This window comes from Pyrgilauda ruficollis, unplaced genomic scaffold, assembly GCF_017590135.1.
Source record: "Pyrgilauda ruficollis isolate IOZ18807 unplaced genomic scaffold, ASM1759013v1 scaffold139, whole genome shotgun sequence".
Classification (NCBI taxonomy): Eukaryota; Metazoa; Chordata; class Aves; order Passeriformes; family Passeridae; genus Pyrgilauda; species Pyrgilauda ruficollis.
In genome coordinates this window covers 1138542-1152420 of record NW_024512432.1, presented here as the reverse complement: position 1 = coordinate 1152420, position 13879 = coordinate 1138542, and the positions used below count along the sequence as shown (strand labels likewise).

The 13879-nt window shown below is 47.5% G+C and overlaps 2 protein-coding genes across 7 annotated transcripts in view; both read left to right on the top strand.

Moving 5' to 3' along the window:
* The first annotated feature begins 2378 nt into the window (after positions 1–2378).
* Positions 2379–3256, top strand: LOC121349309 (interleukin-8-like). The gene is made up of 4 exons (XM_041459575.1): positions 2379–2436; positions 2576–2702; positions 2794–2877; positions 3238–3256. The coding sequence occupies exons 1-4, from the start codon at positions 2379–2381 to the stop codon at positions 3254–3256; spliced, it is 288 nt and encodes a 95-aa protein (XP_041315509.1).
* Positions 3257–8847: 5591 nt separating this feature from the next.
* Positions 8848–13879, top strand: part of LOC121349320 (probable bifunctional methylenetetrahydrofolate dehydrogenase/cyclohydrolase 2) — a 61041-nt gene continuing 56009 nt past the window's right edge. For all 6 annotated transcript variants that reach the window (XR_005954495.1, XM_041459599.1, XM_041459596.1 and 3 more), the window contains exons 1-3: positions 8848–9054; positions 10938–11122; positions 11433–11555. Coding sequence is in view for 5 of the 6 variants with exons in the window: in XM_041459599.1 (XP_041315533.1) it covers positions 8909–9054; positions 10938–11122; positions 11433–11555 (454 nt within the window). In the remaining variant the exon portion in view is untranslated. The remainder of the gene's footprint in view (positions 9055–10937; positions 11123–11432; positions 11556–13879) is intronic.

Sequence of the window (13879 nt, the reverse complement as noted above, 5' to 3'; positions counted from 1 at the left end):
AGGCAAATACAAACCTTGTGGTGAGTTCTTTCCCAGCTACACTGACACCACCACTCACTGTAACTAATTTAAACTTAATTCAAGATGACCTTCGAGGTCCCCTTCCAATCCAAGCCATTTCATGATTCTATCTGTTCCACCTGCACTCAGTGCATGGCAAAATTATGTATAATGAAAGAGGTAAGGCAGCAGGCAGGGAAAAACTCAGCTTTCTAAAGAGATGCTCTCTGCTCCCTATCTTTTCTGTACTTGATAAAGGAATTTTGCCAAAGGTGGTGAAGGGAGACAGGGCAAGGGGTACAATTGAAGAGAGTTCCTCCACAACTCAGCCTTGCTGCTGCTGTCATCTGGACTGAAGAGACCTTGCCCACATTCCCACAGAAGGCAGCTAGAAGCAATCTGAAGTCTGCAGGTACAATGCCTTGCTCAGGCAGATGCGTGTTGCAATAGTCCCAAAGACACCCATTTCCCTTGTTCCAGGCCTGTTTGTGCAAGCCCTGACTCAGAGGACCAGGCTGTGCACCATCTGCTGCACCGCAGCATGTCCATGACCTGACTGCTGCTCCTCTTGGCACACGGCTCTGAGGGAGAGCTGGCTGCAGTTTCACACATTGCTGCTCCATGTCTAAAAACAGCCTCACACTCCAGACCCCAGGAGACATCTGGAATTTCCTCAGCAGTAACCACTGTGGAATGAGTCTGATGGGTCAGTTCTTGTGAGCAGTCATGTAAGCATAAAGCCAAGTGCTGTCACGTAAGCTGTCCTTACTCATGCGTACTGTCCAAGAGCAGCAATGTGTAATCAGACTGCGCACGAGTGACAATGAGTGATCTGCCCTGCACATCCACTCCGAGCTGGATCTGCCAACCATAATTGCGATGTCCCGAAGCAGATTATGCACCATCCTTCCTGCTTCTTGCCTCAGTTTGCTGCAGCTGGGCAAACCCTTCTTCCTGCAAAGAACATGGCACTTCCTTAGGACAACCATATGGGGAATTCACAGTCCAAAGCTTGTGTGGCTATAACCTGGAGAGAATGGTGATTCCACCTCCATGATCTCAAGGGATCTCAGTGAAGGTTTCTATTTAGTGGCTGCCCCTAAGCTGACCATGTAGCTTCCTTTTAAGGCCAAGCTAAAAGCCAGATGCTTCCAAGGATGTTGTTACCAAGTGTATCTGGAAAAGGGTCCAAATTAGGCATTAGATATTCCCTGATAACATGGGGCAATCACCATTTGCTTGTGACATACAATCTTCCTGCAGGGCTGATCTCCTGAGGGACTAAGCCAGCAGCTGTATGAAACAGCTGAGCTGTAGATGATGGAGCCCAGGAATGAGAGTCCTTAATCTCCTTAATCCCTTTTTAGGACTGCTTTACATGCTGTATCTTATCTGTTTTGGCTCCTGACTCGGTTTTGTTCTCAGACAGTACATCTAATCTAAGGCATTCAGGTAGGATGGGGCAAGACACACGGCAGCGTGACCCTGGAACAAATTGATTTGCTGAACCCCACTCATGTTCACAAAAGTCTGTGGAAGAAAGCAGATTGGCTACAAAAAAAAAAAAAAAACCAAAACAAAACAAAAACCCAAACCAACAAAAAACCAAGACCAATAAAGTGCAATATTATATTTTGTACTAAAACTTATTACAAAAGAAAGTGTGCTGACCATAACTGATCCAAACCCATGCGTAAATAAAATTTAGAAAACCTGCATCTCATTTTCATTAAAAACTCATAGAAAACTGCTATTTTCCTTCTTTATAACTGAACTTAGCAAAATGCCTTGACAGGAATGAAGAAAAAGAGTGACCTATGTGTGCAGAGGAGTGGAACAGAAGGCTTTCTGCAGTGGAGTGTAGGTATGGAAACCTGAGGGCTTCCTAGTCGCAGGAAAAAAACGATTTCTGGTTTTCAAAAGCTAGGTGAATAAGGGGTGCACGGGGCAGCAATGCCCACCGAATAAGAGTGTGTGGTTGCACAGGGTTCGGCAGCAAGGCAAACTCCAGAACCCAAATTCCCCTTTGGCTCAGCAGCCTGCACCCTGAAAGCTAATGGAGAACCCCCGCAAAAAGCCGCCGCTCCTTTCGGAGAATGGGGTCCCAGCAGACGCTGGGCGGCTCTCGGGACGGTGCAGTGCGACGCTTCCCTCGCTCCCAAACCTGAAGGAGCCGCTGTGCCGGGAGCGGCCGCTCTTCTCTCTCCGCCTTGCTCCTTTAGCTGCACACACCCACAGGTGGAAAGGGGCCAATCGTCACTGCCCCCCGGCTCCACTTCGGGAAATTCCCCGGCAGCTGCCGGCCGGGAATAAAAGCACGGGAGAGTAAGGGGGCCGCCTCGTCGGCTCCTGCACCCTCTCTGCCGCCAGCATCAGCCATGAATCCGCACCTTCGCCTCTTCCTCCTCCTCCTGGCCGCAGCCGCTCTATGCCAGGGTAAGCGGCCGAGCAGAGGCTACCCATCCGTCCGCGGCCGAGCCTCTGCAGGGGTGCGCGGGGGGCCGGGCCCGTCCGGGGGTCGGGGGGTTTCGGGGGACCGCGGAGCAGAGGCTCAGAGGGCTCCTCCCGCTGCCAGGTGCGCCGCTGGCCGGCGAGCTGCGCTGCCGCTGCGTGCGGACCGTGTCCCAGGTGATCCCGCCGCGGCGCCTGGCCCGCCTGGAGTTCCTCGCCGAGGGGCCGCACTGCGCCGTGCCAGAGGTCATGTAAGTGCCCGGCCCCGGCCCCGGCCCGCCGAACCGAACCCGGTCCCGGCCTCACCGGCCCCGGCCTCACCCCTCCCTGTCTCGCCCGCAGAGCCACCACGAAGCAGGGACAGATGATCTGCCTGGACCCCGTCGCGCCTTGGGTCAAGATCCTGGTCACCAGGATCCACCGCAGGTACCTGCCGGGCCAGCTGTCGCCAGCGCCCGGGGCCAAACTTACCTTTTGGAGGGGCTTAAAGGCAAGAGTAAGGAGCCACATTCTGTTACTGATTTCTGTAGGGAAATCTGGTCAGTTACACCAAAAATGTGTCCAGAAAGTGGCTTCTTTGTTGGGGAAGAGACGACCCAGAAGGTTGTCGGGGAGAGTATCCACAGCAAATGCCTGATTAGTTGTAAATCTAGCCACAGTACGTTCCATCATCACCATCAGGCATCTTTTCCACACCTCCTATGGGATTTGTTATCTGGTGTATGCAAGAAAACTTATGGAAAAATTTCCTGTCTGGCTTTACAATTTGAATTCTTCCTATTGCAGTTCACCCAACAAGCTCTGAGTGAGGAAAGCGACACCTGGGAATGAAGTTACCTGCTTGTCACAAGATGCCAGGAAACAGATGCTATGAGGACACAATAGCTCAGCTCTCTAGTTTTGATGGGTTTGTAGATCAGATGTTCTATGTTTCGTTCCCTCTCCTCGTATTTGTTACTGCCTAATCCTATGTGTGGTTTTATTGACTGAGATGAAGTGATTGAATCCATTTGATAAGGCAGTGGAAGCTTTGCTGGACACCTCTCAGCAACCTTCTCAGAACCTGCTCCACCTTTGTGCAAGCTCCTTCCTGCCAAACACTGTCTGCCAATAAGTTCCTATAAAACAGCACCAATACCTGAAAAGAGGCTGGGCCCATCGTGAAGATGATTTTGCAAATGTCTGCAGAGCGTGTGACAGGAGAGGTTTGAATGGATTGTGCCGATGATTGGGGGTAATCCTTCCATCAGGAATAGCAAGAGTGCTGGTTGGCACTTAACATTTCAGTGCCTGTCCAGGATTACGTGGGAATAAAACCTGCTTCAGGCAAGAATGTTTTGCTGAATCTCCTTTTCCTACTCCAACCCTCCAGCCTTTAACGCAGATGCCTTGGACCTTTTTGCACAATGTGCTGTCTAATGAAATCACAAATTTTGCCCCTGAAGCCTTTTTGCCCCTATTCAATGCTTAGGAGGGTGTAATAATTTCTATGAAATTGTGGGCTTTTGTGCCATGACTGGTTTGATTTTTAACCAGATAACGTTGAGGCTGGTTAGTTGGTTTGTTTTTAAATGAGTTTACATGGCAATATTTGGTATTTATGCACAAGTTCTAAAGGAACAGTAAATGTTCTGGAGAGACTTAGACATTTTATGTCTTCTTGTATGACATAATGTCATAACTCATAGAGAATAAGTAATTTTCATTATTCTGCTTTGGAAAATTGTATGTAAAGAGGTGGATTTCTCATGGTAATGTAATGAAATACACAATGCAATAAACATGTTTTGCTGTTGAAAAATATCCCGGGTTTTTGTGAATTCCATGTTAAATGGGGCTGTGTACCTGTGTCGTTGGGCTAGTGGGATGCAGGGAAGCAGCAACCTCTGTGCACCCAGGGATTCCTGGACACACCTGCAGATCAGTTCTCTCTGAAGTGCAGGGGGCACTTCGTGCCACGCAAACATGTTTCTATATTCAGAGGCCCATTACTCAAAGCCTCTGATGTGAAGCTGATCTGAGCTGCTGATATGAAGAGAGATTAATCCCAGGATGGATCTATTGAACCCAGGCACACCCCTGCAGTCCGCAGGAATTTCTATCTATTCTTCAGCCCACCTTGAAGTGGGCTGTGTTTAAAGTTAAGCGGGAAGGAGTAACAGTGTTTGCTGTGGTAAGAAACCCAGGCACGCCCCTGCAGCCTGCAGGAATTTCTATTCTTCAGCCCACCTTGAATTGGGCTGCGTTTCAAGTTAAGCGGGAAGGAGTAACAGTGTTTGCTATGGTAAGAAACAGTAAAAGTTTGCAACGGTAAATTTGTTTCCAGAAGAAACATGGTTCGGGCCCCAGCGGTAACAGGGATCTCTGGCACTTCTGAAAGCCAAGATTCCCCTTGTCTGCATTCCTCAGCGCAAATTTCTAGGATAAACAATCTCTTCTGTCACTAGGTACAGAGCACTTGCTTAGTGACAGACAAGTCTACTGAAATGAAATGAAATCCAACAAAACCTTATCTGAAAGCGCACCCACATCCTGGCCTTGCTGACACAGGGGAGTCATGAGCGTTCTCCTGTGACACCTGAGGAAAGCTGGCTCATCCCCAGAGCACGGGACAGACAAATGAAGGCAATATGGAAATCTGTCTCCTTTACACACCCATGGGTAGAGAGCATGAAATGTCCTTCCGTTTCCTTGTACATTTTTTCCTTGTAAAAAAAAAAAGGTGATCTTTTTTCCCTGCCGTTTAAAGGTGAACTGAGACTGTTGCTCCCTCTTCAGAACCTCGAGAAAGTCCTGCCTGCCCCGGCCACCCCTCAACAAACCCCGGTGTGTCTGCACACATGATGGCTTTTCCCCTGGGAATGGTGTCTGTCTGAAATGACCACACTGCCCTCTTACACCATGTCTGTCTCAGGAAAAGCCCGGAGAGAGCTACACGCACCTTCACTTTACCAGAGCAGCAGATATTTGCAAAATCCCAAGGGATATTTTTCATTTTCCCCGCTTAGTACACACCAAAGACCGTGACTAAAACACTGACAATAACCAGATTCTTTCAAAAGCTGAAAAGTGTAATTTACCAGCAAGAATAGATGCCTATTTAAAATGTTCTTTTTGAAAACCATGGCTCAGTAAAAACTTCTACAGTTCTTCCCTTCTGCTCTATGTCATATGTTTTTCTTCAGATGCAAGTTAATCGACTAAAACAGCAATGGAAATATCTTGTGCAACTCTGGATTTTTGCCTCCCACCCAGTTTTCAGCAGGAAAGTACATTGCCCAAGAAAAAATGCTAGTAAAACAGGACACATCAAAAGCCTCCCAGGTTTTTAAAGTCCTCATGGGACTCAGCAGTTGTTATCATTGGTTCTTTGAAATTCTCAAGATATTAAGCATGAATCAAGTTAATCTTCACAGCACCCTAAGAGATTCACCTAAGTGCCTGTAGATAAGTCAAATGTACAAAGTCACAGTAAGCCTACATTGCAACTTAAAACTACACTTAACACTTGAAATTTTTTGGGGTTTTTTGTTTGTTTTTTGTTTGGTTGGTGTTTGTTTGTTTCCGCCCTGAAATTGAAAAGAGAGTTTGATTTCCATGTAAAGTTCCAGCTTTGAGTAAATAGCATATTTTGTGCTATTTTGTAATGGACTTGATCAACTGAAAACGTTTATCAGATATTTGGAGGAATGACTAGGCAATTGCTTCGTTTTCCTTAGCTGCAGATCATGGAACCAAATCCTTTCATGGAGAAAATAAACATGCTTACTCTGCAAGGGTCCTCAAAAATTATGACTGTCACCATCTGAATAACACGTCAGTCGTTTGTAAAGACCTGTCTAAGAAGGGATCTTTATGTCTTGAAAAACATATTCCATTTAACATCAAAAATAGAGGAACACCTGTTTTTTTTCTGAAAAAATCCAGCCAAACATATTTCTCCGTGGACCTGAGCTCACTATCCTCTTCCATACAGAAAGAGTACACTCAGAAGGTATCACCCGCCAAGACAGCAACAATTATTATAGAGTTTGGGGGTTTTCACCACTACTATTTGATTAATGTGGCTGAATGCATTGCAAGCGAAGGCGCTACGCTTAAAGGGGTTTACGCAGAAACACGAAGCGGGTTCTTATGCCCTCTGCAGAAACGGCTTGGCACGAAAAATAGCATACAGGTTTTCTCAAAGCTCCCCTACGGACTGCGGAGATTTACCTTAAGGAGGAGCTTCTCCCGCCCTCAGCCCCGCCTGGATCTCTCCATCTGTCCCCAAGCGACGCCGCTTCCACCTGTGGGGCCCGACCGACATGGCTGCGGCCACCGCAGCGCTCTCCTCCTCCTGCTCCGCGCTGCTGCTCCCGGCCTGGGCGCCGCCGAGGAGCTGCCGAGCCTTCGCCTTCCTCCCGGCGCCCCGGGCCGGCTGCAGGGCGCTCGCAGAGCCGCCAGCTACGCGGCCACCAGCGGGGAGTTCTCCTCCTCGCTCCTTCCCCCTCAGCCCCCTCGTCCCCCTCACGCTGCGGCGGGAAGCGCGCGGCGGGCAAAAAGGGCGGGAAGCGCCTGAGGGGACGGCCGGGAACATTTCGCCGGTGTTCGGTGAGGGACCGAGCGCGGCACAAAGGTTACTTTTAGAAAACACAAAAGTTCAGCAAGGGAAAGGTAGGGACTTCGGAATTTCAGACACAAACTTTCTGCTGTTAAAAAAAAAAAATTAAAAAATTGCTGATTTTTTTAACTTTTTTATTTCCCCTTTAATACAATAAGCTTTAAGATCCACAGGAAGATCCCCTTATCACAGAGAATTTACAATTTGTGGTTAGACTACACACTAGAATTCTTGACAACATCTGTTATTCTTAGTGATTCTTTTAGAATAACCCAAGAGACAAGTTAAACCAAATTAAGATATGGCAATCAAGCTTAAGAGAAGCTTCCTAAGGCTGAAAATCCCTGTTCTCTTGACTAATGATGAACACCAGTGAAAAAGTCAAAATAGCACGCACTTCTGCAAATATCTGACAGAATGTGGAGACTGTCACTATACAGAAAGAATTGTTACCACTACTAGTAGGAATAGTGGTTATTGTCTAACACTTGTTTTGTAATACGGAAGCTGCTATTTCAGATAAATCAGATTGTTTCTCCTGGAAAACATGCATGAAAACTGGATCTAAACCATCCAGTAACATTTGTGAATGGCATTATAAACGTTTATCACTGTTTTTACTCTAGCTACTTTTTAAAATCATTACTTTTCTTCTGCTATTTTCACTGTTACTACTCTCTGTGTGCCGCGCTCGGTCCCTCACCGAACACCGGCGAAATGTTCCCGGCCGTCCCCTCAGGCGCTTCCCGCCCTTTTTGCCCGCCGCGCGCTTCCCGCCTCAGCGTGAGGGGGACGAGGGGGCTGAGGGGGCTGAGGGGGAAGGAGCGAGGAGGAGAACTCCCCGCTGGTGGCCGCGTAGCTGGCGGCTCTGCGAGCGCCCTGCAGCCGGCCCGGGGCGCCGGGAGGAAGGCGAAGGCTCGGCAGCCCCTCGGCGGCGCCCAGGCCGGGAGCAGCAGCGCGGAGCAGGAGGAGGAGAGCGCTGCGGTGGCCGCAGCCATGTCGGTCGGGCCCCACAGGTGGAAGCGGCGTCGCAAGCAAGCGACGAGGGGAAGAGCCGAGACAAAAGCAGCCGGACCGGGTGCGCGGCGGACGGGAGATGCTGAGGTACGGGTGGACAATGGGACAACACACTAGTTTTTATCTAGGGTAGAATTTGATAAGAATAATATTTTAGAAAGGGCAAGCCGTTAAAACCCAGCATGCACACTGTGGGAGCACCTGAGCCACATTGCTTTTGGAAACATTTAACTCGTCAAAAACCTTGCCAGGACCATAGCAGAACATGAAGCCTGACTAAGCTGACACATCTTTCTAAAGCTTTTCCCAACTTTACAAAGGAATTTTCCCACTGTCAGTAGGCTGGCGAGGGTGCTGTTATTTTGGCATGCTTTTTGTGTGCTATTTTAGATCTTTGTTTGTTTTCTCCTCCCATTCTGCACGGGCGGTTTTTCACTATAAAATCTGCCATTGAACGTGACAGAGGTCACCAATACGCAGATTGCAAGCGATTCCCTGAGACTTCCCCCTCAGAAAACACGAGGCTGCAGGGAATAACTATGAAGGGCATCGATGCTTGTCCGTGGAGCTCTGTGTCTGCCCGCTCCAAGCTGTGACGGGAAGGGCAGCCAAAGGCTGCAGCCGAAGCCCGACTCTGGGGCATCGTTTGAGCCGCGTAGCCCGAGGCTCCAAATCCCTGTCGCGCCTCAGCACCTCCCGTCCCTCCGGTCCGCCCTTCCCTCAGCTCCACCCGCTCCCGAGCTCCTCCCGCTCCTGCGGCGATCCCGGTGCCGGCGGCTGCCCCGCCTGCCCGTCGCTTGGTTGCGGCGGCGCTTCCGTCCGTGGGGGCCGGCCGAAATGGCGGCGGCCAGCGCAGCCTGGTCCCTGTCCTCCGTGTCCTCCTCCTCCTCTGCCGCGCTGCTGCTGCGCCCGGGCTGGGCTCCCCTGAGGCGGTGGAGAGCCCTCGTTCGCGGCGCCAGCAGCTTCCCTCGCAGCGCCGCCAGGTACCTTGCGCCGATCGGGTCTTTTTCCTCGTCATTCTCCTCCTCGTACCCCTCACGGCGCGGCGGGCCCCAGGGATCAGCGGGCTCGGGCCCCCGCCGTCGCCCTTTGGGGTGTATTGCCCTCCGATCCCCGCTGAGTTCCGCGGTTCTTCCCGGGGAAACGGGGAATAACCAGCGGGAGAGCGGGGGGCGAGCGGGCCGTGGCCCTGGCTTTGGTGATCCATCGGGGATTAAAGCGGTGCCCTCGAAATTGAAGAAGACCTTGCAGTGTGACCTTCGTGCCCCCTCCCAGAGGGGAATCTGTGAGCTTGCTTGCTCCTGGTACCTTAAAGGGCCTGTCAGTGGATTTATACCGAATTACTGTATATATTCATCATTTGGTGGCAAACAGGGCGTGCTTTGGTGCAGTAGGGATCAGTGTCCTGACAACAATCACCCCCTGCGTTTAATTTATTGTGTTGTGTGCAGAGGGATTGTGGTGTTGGTTTTGCAGCACTGCAGCTCTGAGCTCTTGCCTGGGTGTGCATGGGAGGGTCTCTCAGAGCTCCTGCTTGTGAACCTTCTCATTTACATGTAATTGTGTTAAGACCTGGCTGAAAGCCGACTAAAGAGATTCAGCAGATCACAAATGCCAATGATGAAAGCACTATCTTTGTGATTTCAAGAATGAAAAGAGGAGTGAGCTGAACAGCATTGAAATAAGCATCTGACCCCTTGGATGGTCTGTGTATTGAGAATTGATTCTGCCAGTTTTGGGAGAAACAGTTGTATTTCTGGACCAGTGCATATCCTGCTTCTGTGCTGTGTTGCTAGTAACTGTTTTTTCCAGTTCTGCAGAACGTGGATGTTCCTGCACTAATAATTTTCCAGGGGTTTTTATGGGGTGTGGGACATGTCCTGTTGTGATGCTGGATATGATCTCAGATTGATCTAAAATTGTAGAGCAGATCTTAGTTTGTGTCATGGCCTGCAAGTCACTGGATTCATAAACAAGAAGAATTTTCTGTGGTAAATCCATGCTGGGTTCAGAGTAAGAGCATCCCTGGGTGGGTGGGATAACAGTGGGACAGGATGGCGTAGTAACACATTTTAAGTCTGTCATTTAACTTGGTCATGAAATCTGTCACAAATCCGTCATTAAACCTGTCATTGACCAACACCCGATCAATGTTTTAATGTGTGTAGAATTTACAGTAATAATTATTTGTGTCTTAGTTTCAGTGTCTTGAACAGCCTGCTGCAGTGTAGGTTTTCTGTACGCGTGGTGATTTATTTGTTCATGCAGTTCTTGTGTGGTATATCAATCAAAGGACTTATTTAGGTTCTGAACTAAAGGAGCATCAACATATTTCAGTATTTGCTATTTTTATATTTTACAGGTGTGAGAAGTGCTATTTATTGACTCCCTAGCCAGCAGCTATGAAATATGAGAAATATAGCACTGAGGCTTGGACAAAAAAATAGTGTAAATAATGCTACATCAAATCAATTTTAAAGGAAATTTGAGGAGGGAAGTGGGTGACTTTCCTTAAACCAGTAAAACCTAAGGGCGTAAGAACATTCTCATGTTTTATTCCAAAATGAAAGAGTTCACGTATGTTTACGTGGCTGGCTGTGTGTGTTGGGAAGGTGAGTTGTGGCTGCTCTGGTGAGCTCCTCTTCCCAGTGCACGGAAGGCACATCCAGGCTCTTCAGATAAGAGAGTGGATGTAGGGACACAGTTTGTGGAATTGGGAGTGGGGCTGCAGCCCAGCCTCATCCCCAATGGGCCACAGCTGTGCAGCACAGGTGAACATTGTTGAAGGTGACGAGCCATGGAGTGCCCAGTCTTTTTCCTGGTGAAATTTTAGCCCTAAATATTGTGTACTTTTTTGTCTTTATAGTGACGAAGCAACCGTTATCTCAGGGACGAAACTTGCACACCAGGTTTTGAAGGAAGTTCGGAGGGATGTGGAATCGTGGATATCGGCTGGGAACCAGAGGCCTCACCTCACTGTCGTATTGGTAGGAGACAACCCAGCCAGTCACATCTATGTCAGGAACAAGATAAAGGCAGCTGCAGCTGTGGGTATGTCATGCAAGTGTTCCTTTGGTGAGCCCTGAAAAGCAAAAAATAAAGCAGGAGGAATCCCCTTAGTGTCTGAATTAAATTCTGCACCGATTTCTTCCACGTTTTTTCTGATGGACCTAAGGAATTGCATGACTGTATGAAGAAAGTAGTTTTAATGTGCTTTGAATGGGAGCTCTAAGTTTCATTTTGCGTCTTAATATAGTGTTTGGAAACAGTTCTTAAGGATCACATATTTTTGCACTAAATTACTAAGCTGATCACTCTGTATCCTGATTCTGACTTGTCTTCTGTCTTTTGTTTTTATCAGGCATTTCTAGTGAGATCATACTGAGGCCTCAAGACATTTCACAGGAAGAGCTCTTGGATATGACAGTAAAACTCAACAGGGATTCCAGAGTTAGTGGATTATTAGTTCAGCTACCTCTCCCAGGTGTGTGATACCTTTGTCCCACTCCTCATACACAGTCCATATGAGAGGGAAAAGTTTAGTGGTTCTGAGCTGCAAGGTTACCTTAGGGCCATAAGAAACTTTTGAAAGAGGACCTGTGTAATGAAGGGTTAGCCGAGGTGGTTTTTTGTTGTTGTTGAATATGCAGTTTCTTTTAAAGAAAAAACCATATCCTGGGGATAATTTCATATGTAACTTGCCTTTTTAAATGATCAGTCACAGTGGTGTTTCAAGGCATTTCACATAATTTGTCCAGTTTAATTTTTGGGATTGTTGCACTGGTTTGCCTTGAGTTCCATGCTCTCATCCTCTATGTCATGCAACATTATGATATGTAGCAGGTGATGCTATAGCCTTTCTCGAAGTGATTCCAGGTTTTGCCTTAAGCATTCAGCATGTATGTTTTCATTGTTGGCCTTAATGTTCCAAGTGAACTTTGTGCGGAGGTCCTAAAAACATTGACTTAATTTTTGGGTGTTTTATTTATCTTCTCCTGGTTTATAATAAAAACTCACTGAAATATCACCAGGGAGTAGCTGGCCAAGAGGCATTTTTGCAGTGATAAAACTTGCGGAGAAATTCAGAACTGAACTGAAAATATTTTTTATCTGTTAGACAGGAAAACTGGGGCAGGTGCTGAGAGTTATGGAGGAGAAAATGCTTTGGTTGTGTTTGTAATGAACAGCAGTGCTCATGATGAGGAGGGTTTGCAGCTGGTGTTGCATGAAGCTGTCCTGAAATGGGCCGTGTACTGAAATAAAATTGCCACAAGGTGGAAGTATAACACAAGTCAGGAGCCACATCCCGGCCTTCAGGGTAGGAGCCGATGGAATGTGAACGGTTGCCTTTGGAGGAACATCTCTCCCACTGATGGAGATTTGCAGCAGCAGGTGATGTAATTAATGAAGTTTAATTGCAGCAGTGAGAACTGCAGAAGATGGAGCACTGGAAGCCTGGGGATGGCAATCATCCTGTCTGAAGCCTGTAGTAAAGGGAGCAGGCTTGTACACTGGACTCCCAGTGTTCCCCAAAAATGGGAGGTGTCATGTGTCAGGGGAATGGTCAGGTACCACTTGGAGAAACGCATTTATGGAAATGCATTTATGAGGAGCATATGAGGTCACTTAAGTCTGCTTTCATCAGTGCACAGTTCAGAACTTCTTTCAGTCTTGAAATGTAGTGGATTTAAACCTGGTCAGCATGAGAAAAGAAAAAAAAAGCTTGATGGTAATTCTAGCTGTGTCACTTGAGCTGTTTGATGCTTCTGCACTGAAATGCTGAAGTCCTTAAATAAGGATTAGTCCTAAAATTGGTTGGAGATTGTTCCCAAGAAGTGTGACACACCTGTCACAATACATGAAGACTAATTAGCCTCCCTCCAACCTATCAGACAGGCATGGCTGTTGCTTGTGTTAGGAAAAGCTTTAGAGCGGTTTAATCCATAGCAGAACTCTGTCAATATTTCAGTGTCTGCATAGTAAAGTAAAATGTGCAACTTGTCATGGACTGGAAATATTCAGTAAGCTCTTTCCATGAGTTATATTGTTAAGGAATAACAACATAACTCAGATAACTGATTTTTTTCCTCAAAGGAACTAATCAACTAAAGGGCCAAAAGCTAAGTTAGCTGATTTTCCAAATTTTATTTGCCTTGTAGGAAGGAGACAAAACCCAGAAGTTGTGAAAACTCCATCTGTGGAGGCTCCTTATTCCTGAATTGAGGTTGTGGGGTAGGGTTTGGGGCTTTTTTGCAGTAAAGCACACCAAGTGTGGCTTTTGATCAACATTGGGTTAAAAATGGAGTCAGAAACAAACAGCTTTGTTCTGTTGCACTGTTGTGAGCTGGGGCAACTTAAATTTGAGGATTGCTATCTTTGCCTCAGGAGAACTTCTTTTCTCTCCACCTTTTGAGTGCATTACTTGTGATAGTTTTCTGGAGGTTTTCCTGGCTCTTGGTTTGAATTGCCCGGGAGATGGCCACGAAATGTTGATCTTTTTGTGACAGAAGATGAAAATCCATGCAGTATTTTTTTTTCAAATCCCTTTTGTGCTACGTTACTATTTTCAATACTCTTCCCTTTTGAAAACCAGTCTATTTCTCACGTGCCAGCACCAGAGGCAGTCGCTGTGTAAGCAGCAGTTCCTCTGTGGGCAAATGCTTGGCTGGTGATGCCCGGTGTAGTCCTGCAAGTTCAGCCAAAAAGGGAGAGGAGGAGTGCAGAGAGGAGCTTGGCCTGGGGAGTGGCTTGTAATGTCTGCAAGGAAACTTGTATGAGTATCAGCTCATGTTTTATGAGACTGACAGT

Bases quoted from the DNA above. Each gene is read 5' to 3' on its own strand.
- LOC121349309 (XM_041459575.1), top strand. From the start codon at position 2,379: ATGAATCCGCACCTTCGCCTCTTCCTCCTCCTCCTGGCCGCAGCCGCT. The intron at 2,437-2,575 runs GTAAGCGGCCGA...TCCCGCTGCCAG, and splicing joins CGCAGCCGCTCTATGCCAGG to GTGCGCCGCTGGCCGGCGAG. The intron at 2,703-2,793 runs GTAAGTGCCCGG...TCTCGCCCGCAG, and splicing joins TGCGCCGTGCCAGAGGTCAT to AGCCACCACGAAGCAGGGAC.